Source organism: Plectropomus leopardus, chromosome 8, assembly GCF_008729295.1.
Source record: "Plectropomus leopardus isolate mb chromosome 8, YSFRI_Pleo_2.0, whole genome shotgun sequence".
Lineage (NCBI taxonomy): Eukaryota > Metazoa > Chordata > Actinopteri > Perciformes > Serranidae > Plectropomus > Plectropomus leopardus.
The window spans coordinates 20,055,926-20,076,629 of record NC_056470.1 but is presented as its reverse complement, the minus strand read 5'-3'; the positions used below and the strand labels follow the sequence as shown (position 1 = coordinate 20,076,629).

At 40.6% G+C, this 20,704-nt stretch overlaps 1 protein-coding gene across 3 annotated transcripts in view; it reads right to left on the bottom strand.

The window, feature by feature from the left end:
- The window catches only part of cacna2d3a (calcium channel, voltage-dependent, alpha 2/delta subunit 3a), a 139,882-nt gene that overhangs the window by 46,797 nt on the left and 72,381 nt on the right, over positions 1 to 20,704 (bottom strand). For all 3 annotated transcript variants that reach the window (XM_042491919.1, XM_042491921.1, XM_042491920.1), the window contains 6 exons: positions 19,735 to 19,824; positions 19,130 to 19,243; positions 12,345 to 12,423; positions 7,905 to 8,038; positions 1,838 to 1,909; positions 1,379 to 1,459 (listed from right to left, as the gene is read on the bottom strand). In XM_042491919.1, the coding sequence (XP_042347853.1) occupies positions 1,379 to 1,459; positions 1,838 to 1,909; positions 7,905 to 8,038; positions 12,345 to 12,423; positions 19,130 to 19,243; positions 19,735 to 19,824 (570 nt within the window). The remainder of the gene's footprint in view (positions 1 to 1,378; positions 1,460 to 1,837; positions 1,910 to 7,904; positions 8,039 to 12,344; positions 12,424 to 19,129; positions 19,244 to 19,734; positions 19,825 to 20,704) is intronic.

The window sequence follows — 20,704 nt, the reverse complement described above, 5'->3', positions numbered from 1 at the left end:
TCTGACAAGTCTGCTTTTAATTATTTCACTCTAGAAGAGGGGAGTTTGAAGTCATGAGTTAAACTGGATGCTCTCTGTACTGCATATATTTCCAACGGCATATCATTAACTATAATATCCTTTGACTCACTGAAATTTAGCTAAATCTTGGACAGCACCACTCAACCAGGAGGTCATTTTTTATGTGCCAAAAAGGAGAGAAGTGTGCTTTACAGTGAATGAGGAGTGGTGCATTATGAGGTGCTGTCCTGTTCCTGCTGTGGATCACTGCTGTATGCGGTGCAGAGGTGGCTGTAGTGTGGCTCTGCCTGTTTTTGGAAGAAGTGACCATGCAACCATCTTGTTAGGGTCAGGACGTGTGACTTTTAACCCTTTAACACCTGGATTGACATTCAGACACTTCTCAATAACAACCTCTGAAATTGGTTTAATGTCTTTCAAAAATACAGGGAAAAACATGTGGATCAGCTTGGCAAGAAATGTCCTGTAAACTGTAAAAAAAAATTGTATGAAGGGGACAAGGAAATAATCTGAAAATTAGCTGTATGTAAGTGTGTGTTTTTTTGGGGGGCTTATTAAAAAAACTGGTAAAAATATGTTCAGAAAACTATATAATTTTCTTTATTATATATTTAAAATTATGTTTACAAAAAAGTTAAAAATGTAAATGCTTTGGGCACTTTCTTCTTTCTATTTAAAAAAATTACTTTTTTTTTGTTGCTCATTTTCAGGTAATTCAGGTAACTTTTAAATAATTTCTTGCTATGTTTTTGGACCATTTTTCATAAAGTTGCTCATTGCCTACTTGCCATATTTTCGAAAGAAATCAAGCCAATTTCCTCAGGTATCAAAAGGTCAAAACATTCTACAACCAGAAACAATGGATTACCAGAACAATCCAGAAATATAAACAACTATAAAGCTGCAGCAAACAATGTTAAATGTAGAAAATGACTAAATTACTGTTCGTTAAAGAAGCGGATGTGCTCACGTTTCACTGGAGTTGTGCATTGTATAAATGCATGTGATGAATAAATGATCGACTGACTGATGATTGGCAGCTGTTTGTGCAAATCCGTGGGCTCGCAATCAATGGCACTACTCGCAATTGGTTGGACTGGTGTAAGGGCGGGAATTCAATACCAATGAAATCTCTACTGTGTAGCTCCAAATGATGTCACCAGCGATAGATGGCAGCAGCTGTAACCAGGATATTTTGACTTCATTTTAATAAAGAGGGAGTAAGTTGTGGTAAGAAACAAGTAAGAAATATGTTGTCAGTCTTTGTATCTAGTCTGTGCTGTAGAGGGTTATCTCACATAGCCACTGATATCTAAAATTATTTGTAGGAAAAACTAAGTGATGTTAGGAACATTACCTTGTATTTGGGGATGGTCTTGAGCAGCTCAGAGACAGGCACATCTGTACCAACCACCCCTAGCAGGATGCCTCTGTTTCTCTGGAAGCATACAAATGACAAAGATTCTTAGATTGAGTTTGAAATGTTAAGTAAACAAAACAGTCCCACAGATCATCTGTTTATGTCACAAAAATGTCAGTTCATAATAAATATTAAATTAGTGATGCTCAACTGTATCCAAATTTACAGACTCCAATCAAACTTAAATTAGTGTCCATCAACAACAAACATAATTAATCATTATTTCAAAATTTGTGCCTATTGTCTCAAACCCTAATTCCCTGGGAGTTATGCAACATGTAATTGCATAGTTTTTAAATTAAACTAAACTGTTTGTTGAAGAAAGGAAGTTGGGGAAACGTAATGGCAATGACTGTGAATGTGCTATTTGTTGTGTAGGACTCTATTTGCACTTACAGTCTCATTCTTGGTACTGAACACTGGCATTGCCACTGTGGTCATCAGAACTGGACCTTGACCGTCGTCCAACTGAGTGAGTTATGAGGGAAGAAAAGTGAAAGATAGCAATTGAGAGAGGAGAAAGAGAGACAGAGGGAGGGAGAAGAGGGACGCTAATGATGAAACATTTTGATATTTACAAAAGAAACGAAAATACATAGCGCTGAGCATGGTATCACACACACTATATGAATCATCTTGCTTAAAGACACTCAATGAGTGAATATCTCAAGCTGCACATTAACACTCATTCCTTAAGTAGTGAACCTGATAGGAATTCTGCAGCAGCCCTAGTCATATTATCTTCTTGAGGGACCTACAAAACTTCCATGACATGATTTATTCATGTTTATTATTTGCCTTAAAATGTGTTCAATCACAGCCTGCCTTTGATCTCTTGCAGAATAAGCTTATCCAAAGGCAGTGCTTCTAGTTCGGATCTGGGTATCTTTCCTCCCTAAAGACTGCTGGAATAATTATGATATTTATCTTTCCAGCGGCTGTCTGTATCTGACAATGATATCCATTAGAGATGAAAGCTTGACACTGTTATGAAGACACTGAAGAAAGGCTTCCCACTCGGCAAAAAAGTGGTCTGACCTTGCCCATTTAGAAATGTCAAAACTGTCAAAATGTCAGTCGCTCACGCAGTTTACGTTCAAGTCACCAGAAGTAATAGGCCCATTAAGTGCGATATGAATCCCAGAACATGATGCACAATTATGTTAGTGAGATGGGATGAGCAAAAAACATAAATCATGTTGCATGTGATCTGTTTCTGCTGCTGCAATCAACAGATTATTAGTCAGTTAGATATTAGATCCCGATGCTTTTTCACAGGAACTACCCCATTTAACCAATCCTCTTAACTGAACATTACACACTTCCTGTACGCTGTCCTTCAAGCGCTCACCCCCCATTTACCTCCAGTAATAATAGGTAATGACAGGAAACTGCTAGCGTCCATTCTGTCTCCCTCAGACACTGGGGAAAGGGGAATTGGTGACCCAAGCTCAGACAGCTGGTAATAGCAATCCAGGACGCAGGATTGGACATCAAAGAGAGAACAAAGCACACCTAAGTACAGCTGCTGTGACAATGGACAGCCTTGCTGCTGGAGAACAGGATCGATCAAAGGACAGAAAAAAAACGAGAGGCATCTAAAAATACAAAATCTATTTTCAAGCTCAGGTCTGCTGGATCATATATCATCAGTCTGCAAATGTATGGACTGACATTCATTGTGTATCCCTGTGAACTGTGGTTGAGCAGTCCCATCAAATGTGTACTCTTTGTCACTAATCTACGATGTTTTTATTTTTAGTATTTGTGAATTAGGTGGAAATCAGGCTTGCCCAGCTGCTCTGGGAAATGACATACTGTAATTAAGCAGATAACAAGAGCTGCATGGAAAAAGGCAGCCAGCAACGGCATCTGTTGGATTCAAAGCCAACAGCACAGCTAGAAAAGATCCTCACTTATGCTACCCAGAGGAGGAAGGACCTTTAAACCTGTACTTCATTATCCAAACCCGGGAGTAGAACGAGGTACTTCCTTGAACTTTGAATGAGTGTCCTCCAACATGACCGTGCCCCGAGTCCCTAAGGTAGTGCTCTGTATCCAGAATTTGACATACATACATACATACATAACCTGCGACCTCTAATGCAAGGTCAAAATTCATCACACATTTGGGCAAAGTCTGCATCATCACTACCTCCGTGGCTTTATCTGTAACAGTTAGACCAAATGTGGTGTGTAAGTCCTTTCCCCTGCTGTGGGTCAGAGAATGAAAAAAGGAACCCCTCTGGGCTCGAATACACACCCCCACTGTCATGAATACCCACACACGTGCACCCCTCAGAGGGCTCAGATATGCACCCCCTGGCCCGTGTTTGCTGTCTCATAGGACACCCCGTAATCTAGGTTATACAAGTTTTATTCTGGTGGACGAGGTGACCCTTATGTGTGTAAGCCCTGGAGCCAAAGCCCCCTGAAGGCCCCTGTGGGGAAGCAAACCCAATGGGGACAGAATGTTTGTACCTTTTACTTCAGTAGGTAATGAACCAAAATTTGTGCATATCCTACATTATCATGGGCCATTTAATTGTGTATAGCACATGTATTTGGGAGGGCTATGATTGCATATACAATGGGTTGATGGGAGTAAAAAGGACAATGATCCCAAGGGAGACAGTTTGGGTTAGTGGATGGGTCACTAAACAAGAGGCTTTCCCCTTTGGAGACTGGTTTTCAGAACTGTGTGAGGTTTGAGTGAACTTCTATTCATTTTACGGTGCGTTGTCACCATGTCTCTTTTCTTAAACCTAACCTCCGTATCTTTACGTTCAGTACGTAACTTTGTGTTAAGAGCGCAATGTCATTTGTGGGACGTTGATTTGTAGGATATCATATGAACCGATGTGTGTGCACTTTTCAGGATATCATACGAGCTTTTGTATGGTCTCATTTATGCTCAACAATTGATCAAGCAGCAACCTCCAAGGCTTACAAGTTAAGCCACTGCAGAAGTGCCAAAAGCCGCAGTTCATTGTGTGGCCACTTGAGGCTGGCTCCAAAACAGAGTAAATCCCCTTAGACCCCCCATATTAAAATACCCAAATTCACAGCATAAATATTTACAGACTGGTGCAAGAAACAGTTTTGGTGTCTGTAGATAATTTCAACATTAATAACAACTGTACGGGGAAAGAATTTTGTTACAACTCACTCATTTACATTTTATTAAGGCCCCAGATTACTTATATTTATGGGTGGGGCCGCCTGAATGACAGGCTGTCTGCGAGGCTTCTTTACAGTCTATGAGTCTAATCCATGCCTAAACACAGCTCCAGCTTCTCGTCAAAGTTTGATCACTTCTGGCTCCAAAATGGCAATGGCTGAAATGTCACACTCAAGGCATCAAAACAGTAGTCCACAAACCACTTTGTGAGGTCGCGTTAGATACATATATGTAGATGGGCAGAGCCTTCTGTCCATACTCTATGTTCATTTCATCCATATTTGTTCATGTTTTCAGAGAGCTTACAGATACACACTAAATGGAGCAGAATCCCAGGCGATTTTGAGGGCAGTGTGGTGAACTTTCAACAAGATACCTCCAAAAGAGACAACAGAGACATTTTAAAAAATGGCAGGATGTAAAAAATCAGATATGCTGATATGGAGCAGAGTTGGCACAGACGTGGCACATCTATGAAAGTCCTCAATTGCCTCAATCACTATTAACACTTCTTTGAAATAGTTATTATTCATCTGTTATGACATTTTGAACAGCTTACTTCTTCAATTCGTCATCAAAGGGTAATCAACTGCTCGCAGCTTTGTCATTTGTCTGTCTTCATGTCATCAATCTTGCTCTTCAGTGTAATAACCCTTTTCTCAACCCTAAATCCTTGGTTACATCCTTTACGTTCTCTTTCCAACTTTCACTAACATCCTTTCGCTTCAAAACATTCTTTCTCTCACTCTCCCTATACTTGCCCTCAAATGTCCTCCCCCCGAAACATTCCTCTCACCCCCACCTCACTCCCATCATCCCTGAGCTCCAGTGTCAGTTCATCCGACAGAGTGGGAAACAAAGCCAAATGAGCCAGAGAATGATGGATGAAGCTGGTGAGACGAAGGAGAGGAGGAAGGGGAAGGGGGACAGGGGAGGAGGGGAGAGCACAGGTGGGGGGAAAAAAGCTGGAGAGTGAAACAGAGGAAGAAAGGGGGCGAGGCTAGAAAGATTATTGGGTCACACTCAGAGGAATGGAGAGGAGGAGAGGAAAAAGATAGGATAAAGGGTACATCTGGAAAGATGATACACATCAGCCCTGGAACATAAATACCAGATGCTCATCACTTTCCGAACACTGAGCCAATCCCGGGAGTTTTGCTAACTTCTTATCAGACACTATCACGCAGGGGGTGTGTGTCTCTCTGTCACTGTCTGTTTGTGTATTTGCATTCCTTGCGCCCAGACCAGAACTGCGCTGGGACGATTACATGCAAAGGAGCAGTGCAGATTCCTTGCTAATCCCAATTATCATGTCTGACAATGTGATATCTGTTTCTTTTTTCTGCTGAGCCGCTTCGATGTCAATAAGCTCGGATCTATCACACTAACAGTACTATGTCAGACATATGGCCTGCCAGCTGTCTAATGGGACTGCTCTGTGTTCAGCTCATGCTGATGGGGGGCAGAGCACTCTTCTGTTCCACCATCATCATTGTTATGATTATAGAGCTGCTTATCTCAACCCACATATGATTCATAAAACACTGCAAAATAAAACACTGGAAATGATAAAAAGGCATCAGAACAGATCATCCCGCCAGTCATTATCGGCTATTGGATTTTCACCCAGCAGATGACAAAACAGCTTTTTCTGGAGAATTCTACCAAAACAAATAACACAGGCAATCTTGTTTTCACACCAAAACCACACAAGCAAAGAGCAAAAATGTAGCCTCACATTACACACATATAGTCACACTGCCAGCGCTGAAGATACCGGCAAAGCACAGCCAACACAGCATCACCATGATGAATGAGTGTGAGCGTGTGCACAGACGTCTGCATGTGCTTGATCAGACGTGCAGAAGACAGCGATCGACTGAACCTTTGACAACAACGATGCATGGTTTGAATCAGGACGTAGAGAAGTGACATACGACACGGACGCACAAGAAAATGCCATGGGTCAGCATGGTAGTTAGTTCACCCAAATTATACCGTCATCTTGACGAGACCAAAACCCACATGCACATGAACACACACCAGACCTCAACACAGCACGACACAGCAATGACCTCCAATCAGATTTTTTTTACCTTTTGTGCTTGGGGGAGCTAAAGAGAAGAGATTAAGGAGGAGGGGAGGAGAGAAAGGGTCAATACATTTGTGGTAAGTGTCAGAAAGCTTTTCAGTGCAGTTTCCACTGAACGGAGTGCCAACAACAGTGGGAGCGTAAAAATCCACTGACATTGACTTTGACTGCAACTTTAAAAACAGTGACTGTGTCAAGAGAGGAGAGCTTTATGGCTGGGAGGGTCACAGCAGAGGAAACAACACTTAAGCTGTTAGTGTTGAGTCAGTGTTGGGTGGATGTACTCTGACTGTGATAAATGGATGGGGATAATGAGGGCGAAGAGAAGGAAAAAAGCAGAGGAAGGCAGAGAAAAGGTAAAAGGAATATGAAGAGGATCGCAGTGAGAAAGAATCCATTTTCATGCAGCATTGATAGCCTGTGCGTTTTTCTGCTAGAGGGCACTTGCCTTTGTCTCCTTACATTTTTGAAGCTCTCTCTCATAATCCATTCAGAAATAGTGGAGGACAAATGGCTGCTATTCTCTCTTTATGGCCAACCACAATAACTAATAAAAGAGAAGCACCGTGAATGCATGAAAATGACAGTATATTGTGTCTATATTATGGGCTGGAAGAGAATCCCATACAGTCAGTCTGGTGTTATCCTTTGGGGTGTTTTAGTGATGATTATGTCTGTGCCAGAAAGCTAAGCATGTACAGGGGATTTAGCAATGCATTTGATTATATGCGTTCACTGAGAAATAATATAGTGAAAATAAGCTGTGTGTTTGGCCAGGGCATGAGGGTGAGAGATCACAGACTAACTCACCAATGTGTCCCAGTATGTTCAACTCACGCTACACAACGTCCAAACACACACAGGAGGCTCATTGACTTAATGGTTCCATCTGCTGCTCACACACACACATTTTACACATTCAGTCTGACATACAAAGGCAAAACACTGTCAGGCCTCTGCTTGCATTGTATCACTATTGTTCACCTTTGGATTATACTATAGGTCATCAATCCTGAACATGCAAATGTACCTTTTTGTGCATCATGGATTTGGTTTCTTATGGACTAAATTGAAATCTTTGAGTCTATCACAGAATATTCTAGGTCCACAACCTAGTGGATGTGTGTGGTAAGAGAGGATTGTAGGAACTGGAGTCCTGTACCGTGTGAGAGATGGCATAGTCAACTCACAGTGCTGTCAATGTAGGCCTCAGTCCACACCGTGTCGTGCTCCCTGTCAATCACCTTGGGGCGACTCAGCACATGAAGATACTCCATCACGTTCTCTTGAACGTCTGCCAATGTGGAGATTTGAGTGAAGTAGCCTGTTGGGCAGAAAGAAGAGGAGAAAGAGGGACAATGATGATGAATCATTTAAAGGGATACTTTGCTGTTACTGGTTTTGTATCATAACAATGTGGGTAGTATGTGAAGATGAAATGTGGTAAAGTTCTCTCAATTTTACCAGTTCAAGGTGAATCTTCCCTGGCTCTAGAGCTGTTGATTGTAATTCTGCATTTTCATATACCCACCACCACAGACACAAAGAGTATAGAACAAGATTAAGAGAGAGAGACACCCCTACTTTTGCTCTCTCTTGCTAACCTTAGACAAAACCAGATGAAACTGTAAAACTAGGGGACACTGATCAAATATAACCAAGATTCTGTTATTGTCCTCATTCTAGCCTAAAATGTCTTCATAAACATATTTTAATACACTGTTTGGTTGTAATATGAGAATATGTGAACAGAATATGGGTGCCATACTGCAACGGTAAAACTAAGCAGCACTAATCAAATATGAACCAAGATTCTGTTACTGCTTCACCTATTTCTCACTTAAAATGTTTTCAGAAACATATTTCTGCTTAGAGTTAAACTGTAGTTTGAGGCTATTTGTTTATTGTTTATTGGTGCTGTGCAGGGCAGTGCATTCTGATAGTTGTAGATTTTCTACCTCTTGGGTAAAAGCAAATGCCACAGTCCTTTTTCTGTTTTCTCTGGTCATGTAGCACCAGTTTTAAAAGTATTTCCATCTTTCTTCTGAATAGAAAGCCCACTTTCAAAAAAAAAAACAAACATATTTCGAGCTGTAAAATTCTTTTTAAACTTAGATATCTTCATACAAAGGAGAATGACCAGGTTCAGTCTGCTCACTCACTATGCTGCCCTGTAACAGACAGCAGACGTGCAGCCTCCGCGTCTCCAAAACTGTTTCACATTGCAGCAAGTGTCATATCCAATATCAGCTTGGCTTTATAATCTTTTCCAAGCCATCACTCCCATTTTGTTTACCTTGGTACCAAAGCAGAGAAACTACATCTGGAATACAGTATGGTAGCAGCAGATATTTACTTGATGAAGCAGATGGAAACCTGGATACATGTATGAGTAATAGCTGAAGTATTCCCTGCAGTGATGTACAAGTGAGAGCAAACCAGCATGGGTTTGTGAATGGGTAAGTGGTATGTAAATGCAATGGAAAAAACTATCTCAGTTAAAGCAAATGCAATGCCATTTCCTACACTGGTAATGCCGCCATTATGATGCTAATGTGCATGTGCAGGAGGGGATATACTGTTATCTCAGCAGGGGGGTAGATTTGAGGAGAGGAAGAGAGGGAATCAGGACAACAGAGGGAGAGAGAGGACAAGAAGTGACACAGAGAATAAAGAGAAAGAGAGAGACCACCACATTTCCATCCATCCGTAAAAACAGCAAACTGCCTTCATCACCGCGAGGCAGTCAAGGAGAAAATCATAGCTGGAGGAAATAGATTTTGGGGTCATCATTCCCAATGACGACCTTTACTCCACAGGGAGAAGAGCCTAAGTCCTAATACAATACATACATCCACGAAAGAACCATGTGCCCTACCAAATAACAAAAGATCTATCACAACCACAGTAAAAACTTGACAAAGGGTAAAATCTCATATCATACACTAACGCTGCAACCAAAAGCCACATGATTACTGCAATCACTATAGCAACAAGAATGGACTTGACCCCAAACTTGACCTGGAAGTGAACCTTGACAGATTCCTCCTTTTCATCCTCAGAGACTTTCGGATCCGGCTATTATTCCAACAGACAGTACAATGACAACACGCACATACAGACTCACATGACACACAAAGCAAGCTGCCTCAGTCTAACTGCATCATTTATCACAGTGCTGAGTGAAGAATGACTGCTCCCCCTGGAAGGCTGAGGGCGTCCTTCGGGCTGAGCCACCGGGGCCAGTGAGATGAGCTCGGGAGAGGAAAAATGAATGCTCCCTGCTTTCAGTGACATGGTACCCCCGTCGTACACACAGGACGGGACAGCCACAGCATGGTCTGGTCAGGATGAGGGCATTAATATATTTTTAAAGGACCTTGGTTGGGGTGATATGTAAGCAAAAATACACCACAAGGTGTCCTGATGCATGAAAATAATGGATGGGGTGAAAGATGTCATGATGCGAGGCAGAGGTACTTTAAAAATATGTGGATACACTTGCATACCAAAATGTGATTGCTGAACTTTACCACGTAATCACATAGATTTTTGTTGCGTTGATACAGGTGACTTTTTCTTCAAAACATAAATATTGCCTGCAAAAATTGGGCAAGAAATGAGCAAGTACACCACCATCTGTATCTGTATTTATATAAGCAACTAAATTATCTGTGTCCATATCTGTACTTGGAATGAGCCTGGTTCGAACTGGAATTTGGTGTGGCTTAAACTGGATATGGTTGGGATCAAAACAGAAGTTGTATTTTTAAATCTGATATTGATATGGTTTGATCAGAGGTTGCTTTATTTATTATTCATTGTAAAACTATTTACAGAACAATGTCAATATTTTAATTGAGATCATTTTGATCACAAAAGTAAGAGATTGAACACAGCTACCCAAATGAGAATTTTTCTTCATCAGAGAAGCAGATACATACACATTTTACTACATTTTACAGTATTCAAGTACTTGTCTTAAACCTAGTAAAAAAAACATTCTTTTCTGTCTGAACTAGCATTTATGTGTCTGCTTGGATTGAAAAGTTCAGTTAAGACAAAAGTCATGGCCTGTCCTCAACTGTGATGTAAATGGCCAAATGCTGAGGTATATTTTGTACATAGACCCAGATATAAAAAGTGGGACCCTGGCATACTGAAGTTCCAACGAGTGTTAGGCTTGTGGTATCTACACGCCAGTGTTTACATGCTACCCAGAAGCCTCCCCCCAACACACAGACTTCTGGAATAAGCAACAAGCAACAAGTCCCTTTGTCGGATTTAAAACTACTGTGTGTGGAGGAGGCTTCAGGGTAGCATGTAAACACTGGCATGCAGATACGCTCTCATTGGTCTTGCACAAGCACGCAAATGTGAACGCAGCTCCCACACTAGGAGCTACAGGCTACTACAAGGCTACAACATGACGCCAGTGACATTTTTAAAGACAACTTGGCATGTCGGGCTTTCAGGACACTTGGATTACTATGGACTAGCAGTATGGAGACATTTTGTAGTTTTATTCTGTTTTTTTTTTTTTAACATTTAAATCCTGGTCACCATTTGCTTCAACTGTTTGTTAGATAAGTGCAACGCCTGTGAAAGTGTTTTGTGGACTATAAAACTTCACCTGACTTTCCAACGGTATGAGGGTGAGTAGAAAATGACTGAATTTTCATATTTGGGTACACTTTCACTTTAACAATATTCCTTGCTCCAATCAAAGGCCACAAAGAGAGATTTTGACATCACAGCCTTCAGTGACAGGGCAGACAGCGTATAACATACCTTACCTGCAAAACTACTCAGAGGAAAAACAACAAAGAAGTAAAAACATTTTTTCTGTTGTAGTTTAGAATAGAGATGTTGTGGCCAGGGAGCAGAGCGACGGCTCCTCTACACAGCTCCTGCAGGCTGGAAAGGATGTCACTGTCACAAGTCTGAATCATCATGCAGCATGCAAACACACACATACACTTACGTAGCACGACACACACACACACACACACACACACACACACACACGCATTTCTCACCATCACCATTAACACCCTCAAACTGACTAGATGGGTTTTCTGATATCACTTCCAAGCAAAACTGCGGCCGGCCTTGTCCTCTTATCTCCACATACACATATACACACACACACACAGAGCTAAAAACACATGCACACCCCTTGTGTGACCTATGGCTTGCCTGTCTTATCTACAGCAGCCTGAGGAAATGGAGCCAGACTGTCTCTGTCACCCACCTCGAAGCTAAATATAGAACCTGAAGGAAAGTGCTGTATGCTCTGAGACAACCATGACCACACACAAAGCAACTGGAAAGTGGTGTATCACCAAGATAGTTTGGACTTTAGGCTTAGAGGAAGATGTAATGTGACATATCTGGTCTGTGCAAGTGGAACCAGCTGCCTGCTGTCACATGCACGTGATGAGCACTGACAAACACATGTCTACGCAACTACATGCACGCACACAGACACATATGTCAAACACCCTCAACAAATCCCGATGAATTCATTTTCAGCCAGTTTACGGCATAATGCGCCAACTTTCTTCTGCAAAAACAGATTACAAGTGAAAAAAGGCACAGAGGTGTATGTATGTGTTGTAAGATCTCACCTTTGTTAGCACATGCCATCCATTTCAGATTATCTGCGAAGGCTGACTCTCGACCAATCAGGTAAGGGAATATACGGACCTGCGGAGAGAATGCAGATAACTTCCGTCAGTCATTTTAATCGCATTTTGATAGGGCCCACCACACCACCATATAGAAGATAACACTGTCAAAGCCAGGCAGAAGGCTCATTCTTTATCTTTCAGCGATTAGCAAGCCCTTTATCCTTGTTTAATAGAGTCGATTATGGACTCCTGGAGATTTTTTTCCTTTAGATTTTATTTAAAGTTTGAATAATGCTAATCATTTTTTTTCCATCAACCAGAGAAACTAAACAATTCAGAGTTAACAGATTGGGGTTTCAAAATAAGATAAGTGTACTGAGAATGTGCAATTAGAATGAATGCAAACGATTAACCATGAAGTCAATATTTTGAGTTGAAAAAGCCAAATCCAAGCTTTATGTGCTCAATCCAGAGAGTCTTCTAAACTCCCAGCTGCCAAACCCATTTTGCCCAACAGTGCTCAGTTGGCTCAAGCAGCAAGTGTAGTTGGCAGGTGTGCGTATGTGTATGTCTATGTGTGTGTGTGCGAGTGTGTGAGCATGTTGCCAGATTGGACCAGATGCAAGCCTCTGGGGGCACAGCTGCCATAGCTCCCATGCCTGCATTTTTCACTACCTCCCTTCACCCTGACAGCATGTGTCTGTTTGTCTGTGTGTGTGTGTGTGTGTGTGTGTGTGTGCAAGTACACAAATGTCTAGGTGTGGGTACATGCATTTCTTCATCAGATTATGGGTGACTGCTCCCAACAGAAGGGTCTCAAAATTGCAAAAACATAATTCATGTCTAAATGGCATTTTCTTTTCGAGGAACACTTATTTATTTCATTGTCCCTGCAGTGGGTAATAGGTGGACTCCTTGTAAATTCAATAGTGATTATAATGACTTAAGATGACAAAGATATAAACCACAGCCTGCTCATTTACTAGCATGGATACTGTTGGTGTATTGTCAACTGTAATGAGTTTCACAGTGAATAAGTACAGTTGTCAGACTGTCATTTTAAAGCAGCCCTCATTATCTAGACCATAATCATCTTCTATTCATACAAACCTCAGCCATTTGAATGGCACTGCCAGAGTGACAGGAAAACACAACACAGCCGATATGATCATAACCACTCAGTGCTGGGCGCAGGGTAAGAGGTGTCACAGTGGGACTTTCTGTTTGTGGTTATGTGTTTCCCCTTCACTGGTAGCCAAGACGGGGGTCAAACTACAGCAGGTTGGTTATTAAATATAGAAGAGGTCTGCAGCTGACTTAAGTACAGTGGAGATAACAACTAGTAGGGGCTCGAGCCACAGCATGCAATCTTCTACTTACTTGACTGCACAAATTTTACATAGGCAGGAATAAAAATACACATGCATGGAAGAATAAAATGCACAGACATACACAGTGTATGTGTCCTTGCATGCAAAGATGCAGACATATGCAAAAAAAATCGTTCATGCTTATACATCATGTATTCAGCACTTTACCCAATCATTTTTTAAATTTATTCTACAGTGTAAATCTTCATACTTCATGCTTATGTAAGTTGTATTTTAATGTATAGTTAAAATCATTACAATGTAACAGTTGGCTAATTGTATTGATGTTAATGGTCTTGTACGATATATAGCATAATCTAGGACCAGACACGACTACAGTACCACAGCTGATTTAATATCTTGTCAAGCTTGAGGTTTTAAACTGAAACCAAAACCACATCAATGAAGGTACAAAGTAATGATTCCTTAAAGTAATGATTGCTTATTGATTTGGTTTGCATTATGGGCACTGTCTGATATATATCTGTCTGAACATATATATATACTGCAACAATGCAACTATTGCTGCAGTTTATACAACAAATCCTTGGGTTACAGAGGACCTATTATGCCCATTTTTAGGTTTATAATTGTATTTTGGGTTTCCTCTGGAACATGTTTACGTGCTTTATTGGTCAAAACACATTATTTTTCTCATACTGTCTGTGGTGGAACACCTGTATTCACCCACTGTCCGAGACGCTCCATTTTAGCACTTGTCTCTTTATGCCCCCTCTCTTGGAAAAGCCAGTCTGCTATGATTAGTCAGCTTTTTAGGGTTTTACACATCTCTGCACTGACATTGCATCCTGGGAATGACTGTGGTAAAGAAGCACCTTCTGCTTGGAAAAATCACCAATAAAAGCTTCTAAACAGAACCTGACATGTTCCAGTAGGAATATAATCTGAAGTTGGGGAGAAATTAACAACATGTGCAACCAAGAATACTGGTTTCCTTAATGTTAGCATGTAGTTTTGAGTAGCAGTGTTGGCCATGTAATGTTAACACTTGCAGTAGCGTGCCTGGAGCAGATGACCATATAAAGAAATGTGTCATGAGATGACATCAGTATGTCGTTAAAGTAAAGTAGTCACTTTTACTGACTGCTACAACTTGTTCTGTACAAAAGCATTTATTTTGCAGCATTAACATTTATGCATAGTGCATTGATTTGTTTGCAATATTTGCATGAGGCACAGTGCACCTTACTGTTAAACACAGATTTTTATCTTGGTTCTTTTTGTTTCTGTTTATGTATATTTTTAATTCTAACATTTATTTAAATTTTATTATTGTTTTGTGTGAGGGGAGACTGGAGATTTAGAATTTCATTGTATAATGTAAACTGTTGTGTTTTGTTCTGTGCATATGACAATTTACCTTTTGAATAGAAAAAAAAAGTATTCAAAATGGTCTGCAGCCTGAGGCTTTTGATCAGAGTGTTACTTATACATATGTTTAATTCATAATTTGAAACTTTGGCCATATTTATCATGAACCTCATATGAATACTCATAAGGAAGCATTATTAGGAAATATTTTGTGGAGTGTCGTGTTAAATTGGAGATCTTGATGTGATGAAAACAGGGCTCATTCCTAATTTGGACAGAGAATGTAGCTTCATGTAAAAGCTGACAATTTTCTATCAATATTTGTCAGCAAGCCTTTTTATATTAATTGTTACCACCACAGTGGTACACAAGGCATTCAAGCTTCACATTAGCAAATCAGAAGAACCTGATAATCCTTTTCTTCACTTTCTAAAGATAGCAGATGAATTTATTTCTCGATCACTATCACATCTTTTTCATCTATCTTTTGCCTTATATTAAATCACTTATCTCGAAGTCTGCTTTTGTTCTACTATTACTAAAAGCAGGTTACCCAACACTTCTAAGTGATTACAGGCCCAACTCTAATCAGTCTTGGCAAAGATTCAGGCATTGCTCATTTCTTATCACTTTCTAAGATTTTACTCAAATACGATTTTATCACAAAATCAATGTGGTAATTTTTAGACTGATTTTAGGACAGCAGGTTGTGTGTAAGAGATATACAGACTTTGCTGCTCTCCAAGAGAGAGTGTTGGAGTTGCCTGTTCCTTGAGCAAGGCCGGAGTCTTCTCAGAGGACGTGGTTTTTGGGCCTGGCAGTAGATTCCCGGGTTGTACTTTTAACTGTTACACGGACAAGGCAGGGAAACTCAGGGAGTTTCTCTCACAATTCAGCTTGGCATCCAAGGCGACATGGAGACTGTGTCTCTGTCTCCTAGGGCTTGTGGTATCACCAGTCTAGGCTGTTTCCTTGTGCTACTACACATGCATCCTTTGCAAATGTGTCTCTTTGTAGGACTCAGTCTACAGAGTCCCCTGTACAGGCTGCAGAGTAATCTCCAGGCAGTTATGGTTAGCCCTTCGCTATTGGGACAACAGAAACAATGTTGGCAAAAGAGGGGCACTGGGCCCTCATGACACAATGCCAAATGGTGGCAACAGATAAGGTATGGGCAGTGCACAAAGAACAAGGCATAGGCATGGAAGGTTGTGTGTAGCTCAGTATATCAATCTCCTGCGGCTGAGGGAAGTAGGATGTAACCCACTTCTACTTTTTTCTATACCTTCACCTTCAAGGTCAGCCCACGCTGGTAAGGACAGACAGTATGCAGCATCTTTCATCAGCTGGCAGGGTTGTCTAGCTTTTAGCTTCTCTTTGCCTTTGCAACATGGACCACAGTTATGACTGTGGTTACACAACAAGCCCCAGCAATCAATGCTGGCCTGCGGAGTGATTTTGGAATAGTAGCCTGAATTGCAAACACATGACTCACTAAAGCCCCAAACACTTTTTTGTCATATTTCAAAGAAAATGGCTATGAAACAATAAAAAAGTTGGCCTAGAAATATATCAACAAATTAATTTTATGGCATTTATGTGGGGCCAGTCAGCCAACTCAGCCAGAGAGAGGTTCTAACATGCCATGGTGCCAAAAATGGCTGAAGAGCTTTTTCAGCATATGTGCCCAGTGATCAACTTTAATTGGTATGAATTTGCGCCATCTTCGAACACCATATCCAATTCTCATAATACACTGATGGCACTGCCAAGGTTTTTGTCCTCAAGGGGGTTATTGTGCCAGACATGGACAATCTGTAAGAGGTGTCTGGGGACGTCACAGCCTAGGAAGCTTCCCTCTCCAGTGGTTGAAGGAATTGGGCGCCACAAGAGACATGAAATGATCTTGTGGGGCACTTTAACAGGTGGTGTGATTTTTCCAATTCACCGCCATCGCCATCAATATTTGCCCTTTTTGAAGAAACAGCATCATATGAGGGAGCTACTGGGTCAGTATTCAACCTAAATTCCCTTGTGTTCCTGATCTTCACTGCATGCTGTTTTATGTGACTGAACTGTAGAAAATTGGATCCCCGCTCAAGGATGTATTGCATTTGCATTGCATTTGAGCTTAGAAAATATACATTTATTTGCATGGAACTCTTGCTAGGTTTGATTGTATCTGGCTCCTGTTTGAAGATGTGGAAAACCTCCTTTGTAGATGCAACATACAAATTCTAATATTATTACATATACATTATTTTATATATACCTTAATATTAGAATATATAATGTTCTGTCAGTGGTCTTTTTCCAGTTTTGATCTTTGTTTTTTTGTGTAGCACTCTGTTTAATTGCTCCGTATCATTCTGTGCAGCAAAACAAAAACCTGAAATATAATGTGAGACCAAGTGAGACCTGGAAAATAAAGTTGTGTGTGTCTGATACTTTCATCTCTTGCTTTGACTTGGTTATTGGAATCAGTAATACACTCTAAGAAACCTATGCTCTCAATGGTCTTTGGCAGTACAAAATAAATAAGTCTCTAAAACATTCTTTATCTACAAAAGGCAGTTATCTGAAAACTGCGACAGTATCTTTCTGAAAATAATCACTGGTGTAACATGAAAGAAAATCTCATTATGGAATGTATTTGAAGTTGTTTGGTGGTGTGCTTTTTTCAGTTGATACTGTTTTTCACAGAAAAGCTTTCTTTGTGATCTTATGATCTTTTCTCTATAGCTTTTTGGAATAAATGCCATCTGCATGCAAATACTCAGTTTGTTCCAAAGCATGCTTATAATCTCAGTGTGATGCTATACAGTGGTGACGCTATGAGGCTGGTTGGAAGGAAGCCATTAAAAATCAGCAGCGGGGAGAAAGAGAGAGAGAGAGAGAGAGAGAGAGAGACACTGGAGAGAGTGACAGAGACCGAGGACTTCTATTATCAGCAGGGCTTCTTCTAAATGGAACTATCTAGCAGCCTTGTCCCCTCTCCGCTCACTGCTGTTCAGCCTTGAGGCAGGAGTGAGGGTGGAGGAGGAGGTGGGGGTGTTGAGAGCATTTTCAACCACCAGACGCACACAAACACATGAACATACAACAGCAGCATTTATGGTAACAAATGGGAACCCATATTAACATGTGCTCTAACAGACTGAAAATTTAACTTGGCCAATAATGTGTGACTTGAAACAATCTAAGTTTTATACCGCATGTATAGTTTTCCACATCCATATGCATGTATATACAGTTCAGGGTCTGTGCATCTACCATTGGCTATAGTACAGTTCTTCTATCCTCAACCCTTTTAAGGGTGAAGACCCCCTGGGCTTTCTTTTACAAAAGAAAATGACCTAAGAATAACCCTTTTTCTTCCCCTCCATCTCCTCTCTCTCTCTCTCTCTCCTCCCATTTCATTTCATGGCCTGTCAGAAGAGCACCACAATTACCTTGCAGGACAGCAGAGAGACAGCTCAGTCCTCAGAGACAGGGCCATACTTAACTCTGTCTTAAAGGCCTCTGAAAGGACCCCATACTGGCTTTGCTCAGTACCTTCTGCTTGTCAAAAAATTCCTCTAACAACTCAGACAAATACTAATACTTGGCAAAAACATGCTCTGACATGAAACAACATCTGTACTGGGAAACAATGATCCTGCTCTTTCAGTCATCTTAGTGGGATTTCACGAGAAGTTTCTAGAAACTGTGTTTCTGATGTAGTTTTTTATATATAATCAATGCACTAACCATATAAAACATCATCCTTCTCACTCTGTTTTTTAATGTACAGAGATATTGTTGCCCTTGGTATCTCTTTAAAAGTGTGTCAAACAGATCTATTTCTTAATTTCACATTTTCTGATTCTCAGCTAGTTTAAAAAGTCATTCACAGCCTCGGGAGGGCATGAGTCCACTGCTTTCCACTGTCCCTCATCCAATGGAAAACCAGGTTGTAGGTTCATGAAGTTGTGAGCATGGCATAATGGGAAACTCAGCTCAGCTGACCTCACTTTACAAACATTGTGGAACTGGAATTGAACAATAATGTAGTGATGGTGTGCGTGTTTAATACACTACCTTCCTCTCTGGCCAGTTGTACTTGGCAAAGATGGCATCATATGTGTCCACTGCCCCATCTGTCACCAACATAATAGCCTGGCTACACTCACTACCCCTTCCAGTCTCGTTGAACTGGGGATAGAGATAGAGAGAAAGCACAATTTCAGGCTCGCCAAATAAATCCTGGAAGCAGAAATTGTGAAAAACAATTACCTTTTCTAACTCTGCAGTGCCGTTTAAGTATTTTCGACTTATACTTTTTCACAAAACATTTCCATGCACACAAACTACATCTACCTTGAGAGTTCAGTACCTCGAAAAAGTACGAAGGAGAATGGAGACACTTTTCATGTAGTCTACAATCAGATACATGTTTTTGAAATATGAGCATTTAGAAAGTGAAGGTAAATGCATGTGTGTATGTGTGCATATATATTTAATTAATGATTTCTTCATAATGAAGAGATGTCAAATCAGTAACCTGAGTCAACAGTGCCTTTTTAACTCGGTTTGTGCATGAATCTATTGATTTAGCTTTATATTACAGCACACTAATTAATGTTGTGCATGACACCGTGTCTTTTCTGTCTCTTTTCTGTGTCATGCATGAGTGTATCACTTACATCACCTAGAAGATTGAAGGCCTCAGTCAGAGCTATGTCCAACATACCAATGCCTTGAGCAAACAGCTTGTCGAGGTGCTCCCGGAAATGCTGGGAAAATTAAGTTTTGGAAGGAAACATTAAGATCATGGCAACAAGAAGACAAAAACAATAAAAAAACAAAGGGAGATGGAATTAGAGGTCATTATGTATTTTTGAAAAAAAAAGACAAAAACGGGATAACATCAGTAAAATGCTAAAAATGTAAAGATATTTATTTCATTTTCATTCATTTGCTCATAACAGAGAAAAACATTTATTACAATATTTCACTGAGCTTGATTCACCATCATTTGTGTTCAAACAGATATCACACCGGTAGTTTAATGGGCTTTTTAACTCAGCCCCGAGCTGATTTTTGCAACAAGCTGCCACATTATCTTGGAGTGAAATGTCACATACTGACTGAAAGAGCCAAAATGACCTGTTTTCCCTCCACCTCCTTTCAGTTGACAACCGTTCAGTGTAGCATGTTTGCAGGTGTGTGCGTGTGTGTCTGTTCATAGGTGTGATCATGCCACATAGGGTACATTATCTCTCTGGCAATTAATGATGAGTTTAATCTTGTCAGCAACCTAACAGGTCTCATGTGCATGTCTCATTATTTACAACAGCCTGGAGGCAACCCCCCCCCCCCCCCCTCTCTCTCTCTCTCTCTCACACACAGACACACACACACACCAATGGACACGGCCCATTGTCTAATTCAATCTATTTATAGCTGTTTAGATCCTGTTGTTGACATTTTGAACTATTCCCGTTGACTTCTGCTCTATTCAACCATCTGCAAATACAATTTCAACCTATTGAGATGAGTAATGCACTTATATATTTCTATCAGCAACTCAGGCATAACTATAGACTGTAAAAAAAAAAAAAAAAATAGACATAGCTAGCGTCACATCACCCATTGGTTTATGGACTGCTTTTT